This window comes from Lissotriton helveticus, chromosome 7, assembly GCF_964261635.1.
Source record: "Lissotriton helveticus chromosome 7, aLisHel1.1, whole genome shotgun sequence".
Taxonomy (NCBI): domain Eukaryota; kingdom Metazoa; phylum Chordata; class Amphibia; order Caudata; family Salamandridae; genus Lissotriton; species Lissotriton helveticus.
The window spans coordinates 475,887,453-475,906,751 of record NC_136068.1 but is presented as its reverse complement, the minus strand read 5'-3'; the positions used below and the strand labels follow the sequence as shown (position 1 = coordinate 475,906,751).

The following is a 19,299-nucleotide window of genomic DNA, read 5'->3' as shown; positions in this document are numbered from 1 at the left end:
TCAGAGGAACTATTCCATTTGAGAAGGGTCAAGGGGTGGCAGCTTGTCCATGTGACCAAAGAATATTTGAATAGCGCTTTTCTTTGGCAGGATGGGGGGGCTGAATGTGGTTAAAATTCAAGTACTAATGTTCTCCTTTTGTCCACTTAAGTTGGATACTGGCAATGCTAATTTTAAGGAGGAAGTTGAGAAAGCTACATTGGCAGCTACAGAGAAAGCAAGATTGCAGCTAGAGAAAATGCAGCCCACAAAACGTGAAGATTAAACAGTCACCCAGAAAAGTAAGGCAGATGCAACTTTATGGATTGCTCATATCCATACAATTCAACTGAACATACCTTGCATTGCTGAAAGTCATTTGATTAGAAAAATAAAGCAGCCATACACAATACTACTTCCAAACAGAATCCATTCACCACTTGAAGTAGGTTATGACCACGAAATTAGTGAAGACAAAAAGGGTCTTTTGTTACTCTAGGTGCAGAACTAAATTTAAACTGTTACACAAAAGTTACTGTAAACAACAGTGTCAGTAATCTTCAGAACTAAGATGAAGTTAAGGTGCATAGAGCACCCTACAGCACCATTCCATGCAGTACCAAATCCCATCCATTAATGATCTAGTAACAAGCAAATGGTACATTGTAAACTGGAGAATACAGTCTAAGCAGCAACTTCAGACTACTATCTATCTTTCATGTGTCTTTGACTGTTTCCACAACGGACTCAGAAGAGTCGGATTGAGTGAACTGCACTAACCCTTACCCACTCAATTCCCTCCAACACTGAAACTTTAGCAATAAATGGCAGTAAAGTTACAATAGCCTGAAAAGTGGTCTATAATATTCCTTACAGGATAGTTAGCCTTCAACATTAGTCCATTCAGGTAAGAAAATGTAAATTTGTTCGCGCAGAGGCAGCCACCTGCTAGTACTCATCACAAACTAAGATGAGACATGCAACATTACCTTGCTCAGAACCTCCACTAGTGGCGGGAGCAGGCCACAGTTGATCATCTGTTGAATCTGCTGTGAGGGCCCTGCAGCAATATTACTCAACACGCATGCCGCTTCCTTCTGGATACTCCGCTTGCGGTGGCGCAGTAGTTGGGGCAAGACAGACAACACGCCACAGTTGATGGCCACTTGTGTTTGGAGATCTGTTCCAGTGACAATGTTCCCAATTGTACGCAGAGCTGAAGTCTGGAAATGGAAGACAACGTTTACCTTTTAGGTTGAACAAAGGTGCTCACTATCTAGAACCAAAAAGTTCTCTATAATCAATGATATAGGAGATCCTTGTGCTCTGTGGCATTAATAAATGCTTTTAAAAACACAATGAATCCATAGCAAGCACTTCACTTGGATCTTAGCTATTGTAGAGGATACGGTTGGTGATCGACCAGGACTAGTGGCACCAACACAGTTAATCTACTCCTCAAGTGAATATTATGTTAAATACAAGCTAATTAAATTAATCAATGCAAAATGTTTAATAAAAGAAGGAATTCAACCAAGAGTGTGCTAGACCGCTCCTTGGTGGAGGCAAAACATTAACAGATAATCCTGTATCACTAGGTAGATGGGTCAATAATCTGGTGGGAGGCATGCGAGAAGATCAAGGGAAAGACTTTTAGAAAGTAATGATAATCAGTCCATCTATTACCTTCCTAAATTTAAGAATAGCCGATTTATCAGGAGAGAGAGAGAGAGAGAGAAGGGAGAGAGAGACAAGAAAGCTGCATGGTGGGGTTGAAACAAACGCATGGCTGATTGACAGCAATGCAGCTGGTGGTGTTTTTATAATGGAACATTTGCCGAGCAGCATGGATGCTCTGGTGCACCAAGCCTAGCTATTGTTCTCTATGGGGTAATCAGCTGAACAAACGCAACATTAGAAAGACTTTGCCATGCCTGCTGTTCAAGGATCTACCTCAATTTTGGTCAACCAAGATAGATCCAGGTCTGCATCTACAGAACTATGATTAAACTACAAGGCAAATCAAAGACATGCCCAATGGAAAGATTAATTTAGGAATCGCATTTGAAGTTCAAACACCCAAGCAAAGGCTACAAGTAGAACTAGGCTTGTAATTTGTAGTCCTTAGAGTCAAGGAAATTACTTTTTCGGAAGGTGTTTTTTTAAGCTAAGGGTACTTTGTTTGGGAGCCAAGAATCAAACTACATTAAAGTATTCAGAACTGCCCCCGATGAAAGGAATATATAGTTGCTCCCACTGATCAGATATCCATTTTAAGGGATTGAAATCAGAATGAATGTTAAATTACCCAATCCAAACAAACATGCAAGTTAACCATGGATCAGTCAAGATGAAGTTCTCGCACCAGAACTATGAAAGAAATGGAAACCGGTTGCCTTTCCCTCTGGTCTGACAGACCAAGGAACTCCTTCTCAATGTAGAAGAGCAATCGGTGAGTGCATCACCAGGGTAAGGTGCCATTTGTCAAACCCATAGAGGTAGGCGGAGATCTGTTCTCCACCCCCAAACTCTTGAAGAACCACGTAAACCATGCACAACCAACCACAGCTATGTTGAATGTGAAACTGAAAATGGCCATCTCCCCAGTGATGGACTAGAGAAATGGAAAGCTTGGGTCAGTCATGTTTTCCACCCTAAAGTAGGACACAAGCTAGCAAGTTAACCCAAAGCAAATCAGTTATTTCAAGCACAAAATAATCAAGGAATTATCCAATCGCCTAATCTGAGAACTAAAGGAAAGAATCTGTACATACCAACATTTCTAACTCTTCACTGGCCAACAGCTGGACAAGTCTCTCCACGATACCAGTGTTCATCACAACATCAATGCAGTCATTTGAGCCATTTGTTAGGTATGACATTGCCCAGCAGGTGGCCGATAAAATATCCTTGTCATGCTGATGAAGCAACTGTTTTAGCACTGGCAGGATCTGAAGAACGGCTTCCATTGGAGGATGAGGGTTCTTATTCCTGCAAAGATTCCTTAGTGTCCAGGTGATTTTGCGCAGGAAGCCAACCTGAAAGAGAAAGACTCGTGACAATAAGGAAGGGTGAAATTAATGTCAGACCAGTGACCAGAACCATTAGAACTCGCTCAACCACCTATGTTTCCAAAGGAATAGGTACAGAAAATATTGGAGAATGTTCTAATTTAGGATGTCACCACTGTATATCTGGAGCACTGGCAAATTCTACAATGCTATTTGGCTAAAAAGTGGATCATTGAACCACAACTGGGCAAGCAGTCCCTCGAGAAGGTCTTGCAGCCCTCATTGCATGATTGACCTGAATCATGCGACTTGAAGCTATAGAATCATCCACCTGCATAGTTCACACAAACCTCAAATTTTAGACGCAATGGGGACCACCTCCTCCTCTCCATCAATGAGTCATACATAGACAGCATTTGGCTTCTTGACCAGGCTAGATCAGCACTGGGAGCTTGGATATCACTCATTTCCTGTCATTTTCTATAGGAAGTTTTAATTACTTGGCCTGCACACCCACCACAAAGCAACCACACCTTGTCAGGTCAAGTCCCTACTCACTACTCCAAGCGCCAACATTTGTAAATTAAAGCTTTCAGTACCACCTTTTCAGCAATTAGGAATGGTGCTAGACTAGTCGCGTTGCAGTTTGCAGATTCACAGACGAAAGCACGAGAAAGACCCCACGGCTCCACTGGACCGCGGTGGTGCAGCCGCCCCCCCAGCTGAGCTTTCTCGTGGCAGGAGTGGAGGGGTGATACTTGACTCACGGCGCCAACTCGGTCCCGCCCGCCCGACACCATCGTGATCTCACCTGGCCCCGTTCGGCGTGTCGGGGCCGGAGCGGAGATAGAGGCAAGGGTGGCGAGGGCGCAGAGATGTGGGTGTGGAGAGCCGCAACCAGGGGGCAGAGAGACAAGCGCCGAGCCTCAAACGATCCCCACGTGAGCCTTAGGAGCCATAGAGCAGCGGAACCACAAGTACGGAAACCACCCTCCCGCCTGATAGCTTGACATTTTGTTGACACACAGCAAACCTTTCATTTTGCTGGCCGCTTGGGGCGGATGACCACACTCCCACTGCTGCATTTGTTGATCACAGCTGACTACAGTTCTAGTCCTGTCTGATTCCCCAGTTCGTGCTTTTTAGAAAGAGCAGATGCAGTGTGGAGGCAAACTGCAGGGAGAGCTGCGGAGCTGTGAAACCGCACCCTCTGCGCTTTCTCGTGGAGACGTGCAGATTGCTCCAGCCTTGGCCTCCAGTCGTGTCGTGCAGCCTGCGCCAACCTTGCCCCCCCAGCCCTTCCAGAGGGAGGGGGAGCACGGGGCAGACAGGACCGACGGGGCCGACCGGCCAATAACTGTTAAGACTCCCACGGAACACTCGGGAAATTCAGGTAGTCATTGCAGGACTTTTTATCAGCCAGGATTGTCCACAGCTTGCAGATACCGTTGCTGGCACCAAAACCGGGGTCGCGCTGGTCACTGCGACAAGCAAAAACGGCGAGGCAGGGCCCCTGGGGTGGTACCACAGCAATTTTTCCACAGCAATTTTAAGATGGCAGCTGCTAACGGACACCTGCCCCCCTCCCCCGCAGGAGGTGGCTGAGTGGCAGAGTGAGTAACAGCTGGCAGAGAGCGGAGTGGAGGGGAGCCCAGAGCCTGGACCAGGTGGAGGGGCCAGAGGTCCATCAGACCGGAGATCTAAGGCCAGGACTCGATAACCGCAGTGAGTACAGTGATTGACAACACCCGGGAGCAGTAAAGGGATAGGGGAAGAAAGGAGAGGATAGGCGAGAGCCCGGATTGTGAGTTGCGGGGTGCGAGGAGACAGGGTGAGCCACTACCTCCACCTTGGAATGGGCTAAAATCCTAAAACATCTTGACGCTAAAAACATCTTGACGCTAACAATTCGGATTGACACAGACTTACAGCTAGCAGGCTAGTAGGCCACAATGAGGTCCGGAAAAGAAAGAAAATTGCTAATCAATCTAAGATCACAGAAAAAAAAAAAAAAAAAACGAACAAGAGGGAGAAAACGGGGATAGCAGCAAGGGCGGCAGTTCGCCTGGGCAAAAACAAAACGTGGGAAGTTAGAAAATAAAGAAACCAACGAGGCCAACGTGACCCCGATCTTCCCTCAAAACACCTTTACCAATTCCTTAATTAAAAAAATCTCAACTACACAGGAAAAGAAATCATTGACAGAATCATTATCAGAAGAGGGAATAAAAATGGAGGCAAAAACAGACTCAACAGCTACCTTGAGCTCAGGCCCCGACACGCTTGACCTAATATGCATAAAGGGCGCACTGCAGTCAAGAAACCTCACCTAATTCCAGCCCAAAATATACACCAAATTCTCATTTTTAAAAGACCCAGGGACCGTAATATTCTCAAAAACAGGAGAAATAAAAAGGTTTGCAACCAGGAAACCAGGATCAACTCCCGCAACCATCAACAAATAGCCAAACAAGGGGACCAAATTAAACTGTTTTATCAATTCATTCAGAATACTCTTCCAAAACCAACGGAAGAGGAAACATAAGCAGGAGTATACAACCATTGCAACAAAATCCAGAAAAAATAGAAGAAAATGTCAAGCTGGAACCAACTATGGGGCTTACAAACACAAAAGACAATGGAAACAGTCATGAAGAATAAATAAGGGCAATTGAAATTGACCAAAGGCAGATGAAGCAGGAAATCGTAGTGAGCTCACTGTACAACTCAAAAACTACGAAGAGCCCCCACAGCCCATTAAAAGCAGTCACAAAGGGGAGTGAGCTTGAAACTCCAGAAAAGGAACAGCTGGGTAGGTCGCAAATCAGAACAGACACTAAATTTATTCAAACACTCTACTAGGCAGAGGAGACACAAGGTGCCTCAAAAACATGCAAAGCATTGCAACAACTTAGTCCGATAAAACCAAACTACTAGATTTCACGAAACCACCACCAGCAAAACAGCCGGCCAGACAGAAAATAAATCAAAGGAGCAAAAAACGCAAAAAAAAAACCCTCCATTACCCCACACCAGTCAACTAACCAATTACAAACCTTAGTTTCAAGGTAAATCTCGAGACATTAGAATACCAGAATGGAGTGAGCCATTACTTCAAGAAAGTAACTATAACCCTAATGGTGATATGTCTTTCTTAGCATCACAAGAATGGGAGGAATTAGTTGCGTCGTACAGTCACAACCAAAAAATACTAACAAACTGTGCAAATCCAGAAACAAAGGAAAAAAACAATAAGACCCAGGACTTGATTTGGGCGGCGCTATTGAGCACAATACAATACTCAACTGCAGCATTGCAATACCAATCTCATAAAATGGATCTTCAGTTAACAGTACTCCAAACATTAGCTGATTTTACGTCAGGGATTGACCGGAAATTAGCAGACTTGAATGGGCTAATAAAACGAGGGCAAGAGGAAGCACTCGACAGGTTACAACAACAAGAATGCACTTGCGCTCCAATAGTGGACAAACTACTCACGCTTCCATTAATACTGGGTGATTTACTATCCACTATGAGACCAAAAAATGAAACCCAGATCATCGTGATTAACGAACCACCCACCTTCAGGGGAAAAGAAATGGAACCTGAAGTCTTGGAGACAATAAAAACATCTAGAGATCCTTCCCCAGAAGGGAGAGAGAGATTGAACAAAAGAACAACCAGCATTTGCAATGCAATAGGTCTCGCATTCACATGATTTTGAGCTATAGGCATTGTAAACGATAATGCCTTCTATTTATGTTTTGGGTTTTTAAAACAAATAGAAGGCATTGATATTTACAATTCTAATACTTAAAAACACAATAAACCTCACCATCTATACCAACAGAAAGTGCGCTTTAGATATATCAGGTGGAAGAGCAAACACTCCGAATGGCGCAGATGAAAGCACCTTAGAATGGACCTGCTGTAGATATATACGTTTTAACCTGCTGGTGACATGTTCATATCCTATTGAGAAAGCTCAGTGCATGGCTACCTGTTCCCTGCTGGTAAACTATTTCAAAACCAAAACTATCAACTCAATGACAAATCAAAACACACAAATGTGCCAATTCTGTTTGGTTCTCCCCCGACACTTTCACCCTTGCACACTCAGCTAGAAACCAGGGTATAAATTTCAAGAGGCCTGACCTTTGAAACCTTCATCACCTCTCTACCACCGCTTCTAGAGAACTCCTCATCTGCACACCCTATGACATATGGTCAAAATACGAGTTGGTCAGCCAGTTCAAAGCAAACTGGACTACTTCAGCAACCTACAGGCTGACCTTTCCCAAGTCCCTGCTCCTTCCTCTGGAAGGAGTCAAGTCTGCAAAAGGAATTCTCTCTAACCTACCTTAGCATACCTCAAGATCAAGTTATGTAAATGACCCGGGGGCTTGTTCAGACCTTTTTTGTCCATCCAGCAAGAGCACACCGACCCTCACTCACTCTTCACATCTCTCATGTCGTTGTCCCTCCGTAGCCCGTGCTTCACCCCCATTGTTTACATCATACCGATAGGTTTAGGTACTCGTGAGAGGGCGGGCTGCAGAGATCTTCTCCGATGTTCATTTGCTTCGAGCCTTTAGAGCCTGGCATGGGATTGGCTAGATGCATCTCTGCAGGTTGTTAATTGGCTCAAGGGTCCCACACACTAGCACGGGGTCTATTACTCATCTCCTCCCCGCAGTGGGCGGTTACGATGCACTTTTGGAAGGCGCATGCACGGGCCTGCAAGCCTCAATAGACCGGCCCTTGCGCTGCAGGCAGCCGGAGTACATGTTTAGTCGCCATGCGGCCAGTGGGCACACAGTCCAACTCCGCCCCGCAGCGCCTTCCCTGATGCCATACGCTGCCGCTGAGTAGGATCCTCCTCCCGCATACCGGATGAGCGGGGGATTTATTTATTTATTGAATGCGTTTTTGTATAGTGCGGACTTTAGCCGAAGGTGTCAGAGCGCTTCACAATAGGAACAGAACTGATACATGAGCATTCTCAATTTGTGCTGATGAAGGCACAGTATCAATGTTCCTTTCTTGAGCGGACCCGCCATTGCGGGTCGCTCCAACGATAGGGCGAAAGCGAAACTGAATGCTGGTTTGCCTGCGGGAGAGGCGCTGTGCGCGTGGCTGGACGTGCGCGTCCACAGAGCACAATCTGCGCGTGCCCCGGTCTGTATCCCTTGAGAGGCATCTCAAAGACAATAGGTCTCGAGAGCGAGACCTAAAAATGAATCATTTGACAAAGATTCCTTGACAACGAACACCCGGCGAAAGAAAAAAAGGAAAGGAAGGAACAATTAACCAGATCAAGCTCCATGGTAAACAGCTTGCTCAGCTCACAGGCTCTCCAGAACATGCTGTGGAAGAAGGATCTAGGGTGCCATGGATGCCACGGCTAGGAGATCCCCCCCCTCCCCTTCACACAAAACCCAAAGAAGGGAGAGTGGCACTAATGAGGCATCGAGTATAACCCCTGGAAGAGAACACCCAATAACCCCCCGAGCAACCAGGAAACTGATCGCAAGAAAAGTGCGTCTAGCAAGGACTTACTAACTAGTAAAGCATCAACTAAAGTCGTCCAACACACAATAATGAAGCAGGGTAGCCACACAGGATGAATTAAAAGAGCCCCACCACTCACCAAACACATTCTCCCAACATGGCGCAATATCGCAGAATACCGCCGGGAAACCTAAGGAGACAACGCTTACGCTGCAATACAGCACCGACTGCAGGACAAGCAGTACCAACAACATAAGGCCAGAGGAGCACACTACAACTAATGGGGAGCTCCCTCAGTATTCAAACTACGAATTCAATAAAGAAGAATAAGACACCATCATCTTTTCCCCCCACTATAAATCAAGCGGCTGAGGAGACATTTTGAACAGAGGAAATGCACTAAGATTTCTGCAATAAATCCTTAATCTTGCGAATATTAACACCTTGGACCTACTGTCAATTGAATTCCAGTTAAACAGCATGCAGGCCAGTCTAGAGATTACAAAAAAACGATGGAAAACACCAGAGATAGCAAGGAGAATAATACAGGAACTAAATACCTTCCAAAGGTATTTTTAAGATCAGCAACCATCAACAAAAAAAAAATAATGCTTCCTCCTCAATTTTAAAAGGAGCAAGGAGCAGCTCTCCAACCTCAGGTCAATCGGCATTAACCTGCTTTTCGCCTACAAGCAACTGTCAGAGCATACAATGAACAATAACACCGGCTCACCCAAATTGACATGTGAAATCTAACTTTCAAAATCCACACCTAGCAAAAAAGTGACATAACCATGAGTATTTGGAACATAAATGGATTAACATCCAAATTAAATGACGAAGAAGTCACAAATTACTTAACACGCTTCGATGTCATCTTTATTCAGGAAACCTGAGAAGAAAAACCACCCGAGTTACAAGGTTATACTTCTAGCTCTGTTCCTGCAATAAAGAGGAAGGGCTTTGGACGTCGATCCGGGGGCCTACAGTCCCTATTTCCTATAAAGATCAGTATGACTCCTCCAAGTTGCATTCAGGCATCAATAGTAAAACTGTTTATGGATCAAAAGGCACAAAAGGTAATAATGATAAACATTTATGTACATCCAAAACACAAATTAAAAACAGCTAAAGAACGGAGTAAAGAACTAAAAAGAGTAATGGAGGACGAGGACACCGAACTCATCATCCTGGCCGCTGACTTTAACACGCATCTCCTGGGGGGAGTTTATGATGACAACACGACCCAGGAACTTACACGCATGGGGAATTCCAGCCCAAGACCCCGTAAAAAAGTGAAGAAAACATTTTGCTCCAAATTTCTTATTCAGGAACTGGAACACCTAAATTTAAGATCAGTAAACGGTTGCTTCAAGGAAGATAATCCACCAGCTCCCACATACCACTCAGCAAAAGACATCCCATCTGTATTTTACTTTTATGTCCTTATCACTGTTCAAAATAATAGCTACTTTCAAAATAGGTAACCATGCAGCGAGTGACCATATGCCACAGGAGTTGACGCTGAAAACAAAGACAGACCTACTACTGGAGGCGGACAAAAATATATTTTCAGTTGAAGCAGTAAATCTCAAGCGACTAAGATGCAACTCAACCAACATGGAGTTAGTATCAAGCACAGCAAAAAATATACTAATCCGTGCAAAGGAAAACTCAGAACATCCGATGGACAGTTGGGAAAAATTCACCAGGTCACTGGGAGACAAAACTGCAACTGGGATTAATCAGAAACAGAGCAGCAAGGCTGTCAACGTAACAAAAAAGGCTATGAGCCCTGTCTCAAAAAAAACGAAACGGATCATAAACACCTTAAGGCAACTTCGTAAATCACAAACCGATCAAAAACTGCAGCAATCTCTCCGTGAATCTAAGGCTCTCCTAAAGCAAAGGAGATGGGACAGGAAAAGATCACTGAACAACGATCTATGGGTTAAATTACTTTACGAATCGAACATGAAAAATAGCGCCAAGTTTTGGCAATCAATCAATAGATTACAAAGCCCAACCCATCCTGGGATAAACTCGAACATCTCTGAAGCGGCCTGGGTCTACTTTCTTTATAATCATTTTAATGAAACCAATTCTATACTTGCTCAAAGCGCCACTCCTTGCACTGAGAGAGTGATCAGCTTGACGAGGGAGATGCTAAACCAAAACCACGTCCATTTAGATGAAAAATTCTCCCAAGCTTCCACCCAACTTACAAGGGAAACTGACTTAACACTGACCCAAAGTAATGTCATAAGTACAAAAGAGAAGCCCAATAGCCTGGAAACAACCTTGATTCAGAAACAACTGGCAAAGGGATGACAGGCAGGCGCCCCAGGCCCCAATGGCATTCCGCCAAAGCTGTACAAACATGATCCTGAATTTGGGAGCAATGCACTAGAACCGGTCTTCAAATATGCATTTGAAACATCTATTATTCCACAGTCTTGGAGAGGCTCAATCATAAGCCCGATTTACAAAGAAGGGAAGAGGTCTGAGCCAAAATACTATCGATTGATAGCCCTCATATACACCGAGGCCAAATATTTCCAGGGCTTATTTTAAATGACCTAACAACTTGGGCTTCAGACAACCACAAAGCCCTAACTTTACTAATGGATGCAGCAAAACTGGGGAAACACCCCCTGTTCCTATGCTTCATAGACTTTACAGCCGCCTTTGACCATGTGGACAGAACAAAGCTCTGGCAAAAACTACAAGGGATGGGAATACCACCTCTGCTTCTGGACCAGTTAAGGAACCTGCATACAAACAGCTGGATAAGGATAAAGCTAGGTGCAGGGACTCCCGTAGCAAAAGAAATCACTACATCAAAAGGGTTAAAACAAGGGTGCGTCTTAGCCCCGTCGCTTTTTAACCTTTATCTAGCAGACTTACCAGGGAAATTGGACAAGTGTAAAAACCATGCTCCAAAACTAGGAAATAACCTTATCTAATCTGTTATATGCCAACGATTTGGTTCTGATAAGTCGAACTCCTATTGGATTACAACATCTACTGAATGTGACTCACAGCTTCTCAGAACTGAACACCCTGAACATAAATCATAGTAAGACAAGAATAATGGCAGTAAATCATAGGAAGAAAGGTTTCAATTGGTTCCTGGATGGGCACTGCTTAGATCAAGCACCTAGCTACAAATACCTAGGATTAATATTAGACCGAAACAACTCATTCAAACCACAGATAGATTCTGTACGGAGGAAAGGGGTAATGGTATATTTGACAATAAAACCTCTAAAGGAGCTACTGCCGGACCTAACACTCGATCCATTAATAAAAGTCCTGCAAGCAAAACTTCATCCTACAATAACATACGATAGCTCAGCAATGAAGGGCAAAGATGCAATAGCTGTAGAAAATACAATAACTAATGCATATCGATCCATCTTTCACCTCCCTAGGTATGCTTCCCCAGCCCAAATACGGTTGGAGTTTGGGCTACAAAAACAATCAATCGAAAGAAGGGGAGCATACGTAAAATGCAGCATAAAATCAAAGTAGCAGCAGAAGGATCCCTGAACAGCCATATTTGGACAGAGTTATTCTGCCCTACAAAATCACCAGCCAGAGAGTACCTGCAGAACTCAAACTGTTAGGACTGACAGACCTCTGGAGCATTACAGTGTCACACTCTGTATTTAAAAAAAACGTAACAAAGGTATCCAGACAACTGGCAGTTGCAGAAGATAAAAACACGCTATCCAAACGATCTCACGGTTGGGTAGTACTAAATACGTATAAAGCTTTAAAACCGCAGTCTTACTTGAAAATCGGAATAAAAACTACAAAGGAAAAATTCTTAAAAGTCTGCTTGGGTATTGGTGCAATTAATCAGTTTCTTCCCCCTTGGGAGAGAAAAGGCAGTGATCAGCCTCGTCGCCTCTGTGGCTGCGGAGTGGAGGAACTATTACACGTCATTTGCACTTGCAAGAACCTAAGAGACATAAGAATAAGCCTTTTAAAACCGGTGTTCAACCAATACGGAGTTAGGACCTGTAGACAAGCAGCTCTGCTGCGTTTCAACCCAGAGAGTGTGCAGCTAAATTGTCGACTAACAACGTTTTTTGACATAACAGCTAAGCGACTGGAAAATTTACGTACGTTGCCCTAGGAACATTCAACAACAGAAGCTTTGCCAAACGGATAAACCCATTAAATAGAACAGGGAGAAGAGTCACTAACTGAGCCAACGTCCTAAAAACTCTTCCTACCTTCGTTACACTTAAAATAGTAGTAAGTGGTAAAAAAAGCTTTCCACAGTGATCTAAATTATAAACACTCCGTAGAGAATCCTCCTAATGAAGTGTCGCAAGTTGTCGATAGAAATCAAGAGTTAAGGCAATGACAATGAGGATTCTCCCTACATCGGCCACGGCCCTCTTTACAACAACACTGCGACCCACAGGAAAAAGGCTAAAGGGCACATTGGAAGAAGTCAAATAACGGTGGCATCCGCCCTCCTCCATCTCTTTACTTCGCCTTTTTTAATGAGTAACTGAAATTAAATATGAGGACCATATAACAGTATTTTTAAATATATATGATCAGATGTTTTATAATAAGTTTTATTGTATGCAACGGTTTTAATTAATCATGCATAATAAAGAAATTCCAATTCCCACCTTTTTTAGGCTGCCTACCACAAAATAAATTAATAGTCGGGTTGCAGAGCTTTCAATGTGCCTCAATGCAGTTTTGTAGCAGCAACTGTACAGTTGTTCAAACGTTAACACCCACACAGTGGTGCTGGAACAATTTGAGTCATTGATATAAAACGGATAACACCCTCAAAGTGTAGCAAATGAAAGCAGGAAGGGTGTTGTATGTAACCAGTGGTGCATTTGGGAGTGCACTGTTGCAAAGAGCTTACTAAAGCATGGTGTGGAAGAACACTCCTTTACAGACTGCACAATTCTAAAGAAATGGTCCCTACATTCTTGCAGCCATTAAGTTTTACTGAAAACACTATACAGCGCACAAATGTGTGGAAATCGTGTTTCAATGAATAGATACTGGTGCATCACAAAGCAAAGGTGCTTTGTTTTGATCCCATTGAAATATTGGTTTCCAAAACTTCGAAGTTACAAAATAGTGCTTTATTTGTGCTTTTCTAACTACTCAAAGTTGAAATATTTATACAGCTCAAGTTTTGGGTCAGTAGAAGGAGCAATATCCTGGAGCCTCCCCTTTCCACTTAAATTGTCAGTTAATTTTACAAAATCCTCCCTTTGGGGTCCACGTCTTTCTTCAAATGCAATTTCCAGGTTAAGAATAAGCAGCCATTTGTCAGAAGACCAAGCCTGACATTTGACCCATTTCAAGATTAAATGTAAAGGCATTTGTTATTGCCCACTAACCTTCTGAACGTCAAAGTGTTTGTTGGGGAGCTGCAGGCCCACCCCCTTCCCTGCACACCTACCTCCCCGTATGCCAACTAACGCAAGTCAGTACTGCATCACTAGACACCAATTTCAACTAAGTTGGTCTTCGTAGCTGTTCATTATCAATCCTTGAAGAGATTCCAGGCAAAACCCTAACACTCAAGCAAATGCCACAGCTGTGCCTGTGTGCAAATGAACAGATAGCGCCACAAAAACAAAACAAAAAAACCCCAAACACAAGTATAGAGGTCTAGCCTTTATTCGGCCGGTTAATTTCTAGCAATTTCTATTCTCTAACTAGTTGATCACTTTTATATGATTAATGCTTACTTTTAAGTAACATCTTCCATTGAAGTGTGGGACATGGTTTAATTTGTACTGAAGTCATCCATCAATGCTCCTCTTCACATTTCAGTCTAAGGAAGGGCGCAGTAATGGTAGGTGTACCCCATCACTCAAACTTTATGCCAAGACCCTGTGAGAATTGGTTGTGAACGAAAAGTGTTCTAGACAAAGTGAAGTGGTAAGCTACAAAAAAAAAAAAACCTTTACAATTAGAAGAAATGCTTAAACATCACTAGAACAGGCACTCCGGATATTGAGTTGTGCTTTAATTTAACATGTGCAATATAATATATTACTAGGTTTTAGGAGCATTTTAAAATTAAGCAAGCTTAATATCTGCTGTACTGGTTACTCATAGTAAATGGAGCATTTGAAAATAAAGATACTTGGAGACCAAACAAAGTGGAGGTGGTGTATGGTATATATATTCAAAAAAAATGAGCAAAGATCCATTTCTGAATAGTCCATATTATCCCAATATTTAATACTGCAAACGCCGCAATATCCAGTTTTAAAATAAAAAAAAATAAAAGTTGGCAAACAATTAAACTATTTGTTTTCAGAGCCACTTGCAGTGTGGTTTATGGAGCCCCAGCCCCTCAACCTTGTCACAGTATTGCGTCCTTTGGAACACTTCACATTCTGCTCTTCTACAAAATTACTTTCCAAAGAGCTTCCAGGCCATCAAACTATCGGAATGACTGGCTTACCGACACCACATAACTGACAAAAAGTAGGTAAAATTGTTGATACCTAGGAGTCAGCCCTGCTTGCGCTCACATGTACAAACAGTCTGATCCTTAAAATGAAGAACTTGCCCAAAGAGACCAGGTTTCAAAGTATCCAATTCAAAATATTTGGGGTCAGAGAAAGGCAAAAATCACTGCAAGCAATGTAACTGCAACCAGCCTCCATAAGGGTTCAACCAGCAGAATGTGGGTGTATGTGGATGCAGGAAGGTGGGGGGCAGGGGGAAGAGAAGTGGGCCTTTGATAAAAGCTCATCCTGTCGATAACAACCAGATCCGCACAAAGATTTAGCAAATGAGAAATGGGGATTTTGATTGCCTGAAGTCAATGGCTGAATTCTCCAAAGGATAGCATTTAACGGGCTACATGGTTTAAACCACTCAAAACATTTTGAAAACCCAAGTTCCATGGTCTTTCCCAAAGCCTTTGTCGGCTACAAGCCATGTTAGTCCGTACAATTACGCCACCTTCATTAAATTACATCAAGCAATTTAAATTCAATGTTCTAAATACAGAAGCTACAGAAAACAATTTGTTTCAGTGGGAATGTAGAACATTTGGCTAATCAACCCCTCATGGCAAATTAGCATGTACAAACTTTTACACGGGTGGGACATTTAAGTGAGATTAGCTTGACCGATGACTCCAACATGCTTTCATGCCTTATCAACTGACAATCCATAGCATGAACTTGGATAATGTTGACATATGCCTGGGGCTACAACAGGCTGTAGCAACAATGGTTTACATGACACTCAAATTCAACGAGGCATTTGCATCAATCGCTCGAAGAGGAATTTTCATACAGTCTTGAGAAGAATACAAATCGCCATAGAAGGTGTTGGCATGGTGCCTAGGCTCCCATCTGAGATCCTCCTTCCTTAGAGAGCTACAAACCATTTTACATACCAGTGCTCAGGCTCTGGCATTGAATAGACATGGACAGGAAGCCAACACTGGATGAACTGGACCATTTTGAATAACTCTAGGCACTGTGTGGAGTTTGCTTGTTTAAAACCACCTACTTGTAGATCAAGAACTCATAATTGTATACAGATAGAAAGTCACTATGATCAACATTCCATTTTCAAAAAGTCACTTACTGGTGTCTGGGGCGTCACCAGGGAAAGAAGTGGGGGAATAACATTACATTTGATCAAAGAATCTCCGTAGAGTGGGCCAGCATCTGCAACGATAAACAGCAAAAAATTAAGCTACCTTAGAGTCCATGCATTGCAGGTTACTTATTCAACATTGATTTAATGGCGAGAACAAACTGGATTAAATATGCTAATTTTCAGTTAACCTTATTCTGTAACAGTAGCCATTTGGTTCAACAAGAAACACCAGTTTAAAAGCATGATCTGCTTTATATTCACATACTGTTCATTCTTTAAACACATGCACACTACACAAGTTAACGAATACCTTTGGAACTAGTATATCAAAGCTTAAATTGGAAAAACAAAACACGCTGCCATTACATCAAAGCATTCCCCTTACCTGCTATGTTGCCTAGCGCCGACACAGCTTGCTCACTAATGTGCGGGTGCTGCGATGAGAGCAGTGCAATAAAAGCTGGGATAGCTCCACCTTCCACCACAGCCTTGGTCTGCTCGGAGGTCCCAGAAGCAATGTTAGACAGGGCCCAGGCAGTCTCAAACTGCAGAGTACTGTTCTCATCGCGGGCCAACAACTCCACCATTAAGGGGATATTCCCACGCTCAATGACCTCATCAATGGGAGGATTCCTCTCCTCCAATAGCATCTCTCTGGAAGGATGAACAGATGATGTTCAAGGTGAGCACAATCTGAAACAATTCAGGCAACGTGTAGTCTTCCTTGATGAGAACATTTTAGATAGCTGTATTTCCAGTCTAACTAGCAACAAAATGCATACATCTTCAGTGGATTTACTTCTCAATTAGCCATGCTGGTTATTGACTGGTCGGTCAGCACTGCATTGGAAAGTGCCAGTCACTGGAAAGTAGAAGAGATGCCGGAGGCAAAGAGCAGGCAGATAAGCCACCCAAAAGCAAACACAAGATGGAGAGCTGAAATGTCAGACACTCACCCCCAGATCGGAGTTGAATCCATCATTTTTCTTTAGCTCCCTTCCCCACCCTAGTTCAGACCCAGCCATATGCACACCAGTCGTGACCCTGTCCCTAAAAATACATCCACTTCTAATGCATGAAAAATTCAGGTTCTTGTAACAGAGGCATTAGAGGGTAGATTTAATGCCCACATTAAACTGAAGACTAGGACCAAATCATTTGCACAAGTGTCAAGTTCTAATATGCAAATTAACTAAGAACATAACCAAGTGTCATTCATTTCAATGAACAAGCATCTAGGACAACATTTAAACTAAATAGAAGCTCAACACAGGAAGAGCAATGGCCAATACCTTCCTAACGGCTTTAACTCCAACTCAACATCTCGGTCTATAGTACTCGTTCCCGGGTCAGTTTCCACAAAGGTCCTCGGCATAATCTGTAAAGAATTGATAGAAGGAGCTTGATAGAAAGCCAGAAGACCACAAGACTGGGCATTTCACTATACCTCACCCTCCAGGACTGTCAATCCCACAGGATTTTATTGTCAATTCCAACTTGCATTCATCCACCCCAATAGGAGCCAACAGCAATATGAGCAACATCACTACAGCTTGAAACCTGTAGTTTGGAAACGTAGCTTGAGTAGCCTGGAATCTTCACAATTTAATTACCACGTTTCATTAAGATTTTATTGGGTGATGAAACCTTGAATCTGCACACTGACACAATCATTTCAGATCGAACTACCAGCACCAGAAGCCTCCCAAACAACCCATAGCTAATGTCAACTGAAGTTAAAAGGAACTACGATAATTTAGAGGTCAGACTTATTTATTGTGAGATCGCAAAAGACGAGGGCATCACATTTGGTAGTTCACAAATGCAGTAAAGGAGGCTCATATACTGCAACACCTGAGACCAATATCTAGAGTTCTGGAAAATAGTCTAGTAGTGAGAAAGACTAGTTTACACTACTAATTTTAATACTTTGCACAAACATCCAAAGCCAGATATGGCATAAAGCCCTCCACCCAATCTCAAATCTGTCCCTTTCAAATCATCCCAGCGCTTCCAATTTGAACCACTTCACTTCTTTCACCGGAGAATTCTATGAAGATAAACTTGTACTAGCGATTGGACCTGCCACATTAGATGAAACATGAGTGCAGATAATAGAATTCTTCATATAGAAGCATCTGATAATTGAGTGGAGGATGGGACTAGGTACATGGTGTACAGATGTGTTGTCCACCCATAAGACAATAGCAAGTATCTGAAATCTCAGCTTTGGATTCTGGCCTTACCCTGGCACTAATCTAGTGTGTAAACGAGAGCTGGGCCAGCCTCTGGACATAAGCGAGACTTATTGGGTCAGACCTTGAGGGGGTACAAACGCCCTCATTTATTAGACCTTGAACTGTCCAGTCACGGGTTTAGCATGTAGAGTGGTAGAGGAGACTATGGTATTTTGTGAATTAGTTGTGACAAGACCTCATCTGTTGCTGATACATGTTAACTCTCGTCCTAGTGCCAACACCCAAATTAATGTATGTATGGTGTACATTGTGCATGCACTGTATGAGTGAACCAGATTAATGGAAGTCTCTGGGTTCCTTTTGGGAATCTCCTGGTCGGTTCATGTGCACAAGGGAAGGTGAGGATCTTTTCCTAAACACTGGAGTATTGCTGACATTCCTAAAGCTGGAGGGATGAGAACCAGACAATGAAATGAAGAAGAAGATACAAGACTACTTTAGAAGTCTGATTAGGTCGTTTTGCTGCAAAGAACTGCTGATTAGTCTCAAAGTGCTGCAATTTGGTATTGGACAGGTGTAAAGTGGAACTGCAGCCTCTTAAGGGTCTGAAGGGTCCTTTAGGTGAAGCCAGTCTGGTCCCTCTTCCTGAGCACTGCTCAGAGTGGCTGTCGATGGTCAGGTGCATACCTTCCACACTATTGCGACTCGGTTGCGAGTGCTATCAACTAAGGATTACACTGGTGAGAGGAGCATCACTCCGGAAAAGCAGAGTCTGGAAAAAGCGCATGAAAGAAGTGCTAACCAAACTGGTCCCAATTGTACAAATACAGTGAACAGGGAGAGGAGGCCTGGTAACATGGGAGCTGCTGACACATGGTCCAATTCTAAGTTCTTTGGCGAAGGAAGGGAAGCTCTGCAAAGTACCAAGAGTACTGCTAGACAACCAAAGCTGGCATCCAGCTTCCCAAAGG

At 43.2% G+C, this 19,299-nt stretch overlaps 1 protein-coding gene across 1 annotated transcript in view; it reads right to left on the bottom strand.

Moving 5' to 3' along the window:
- LOC144766830 (importin subunit alpha-5-like) overlaps positions 1 to 17,506 on the bottom strand; it is a 29,450-nt gene extending 11,944 nt beyond the window's left edge. Inside the window, exons 1-5 of the mRNA XM_078650550.1 lie at positions 17,423 to 17,506; positions 16,516 to 16,784; positions 16,116 to 16,198; positions 2,754 to 3,017; positions 969 to 1,202 (exon numbers count right to left, since the gene is read on the bottom strand). Of these exons, the coding sequence (XP_078506676.1) occupies positions 969 to 1,202; positions 2,754 to 3,017; positions 16,116 to 16,198; positions 16,516 to 16,784; positions 17,423 to 17,505 (933 nt within the window). The 5' untranslated portion in view covers position 17,506. The remainder of the gene's footprint in view (positions 1 to 968; positions 1,203 to 2,753; positions 3,018 to 16,115; positions 16,199 to 16,515; positions 16,785 to 17,422) is intronic.
- Between the last annotated feature and the right edge of the window lie 1,793 nt (positions 17,507 to 19,299).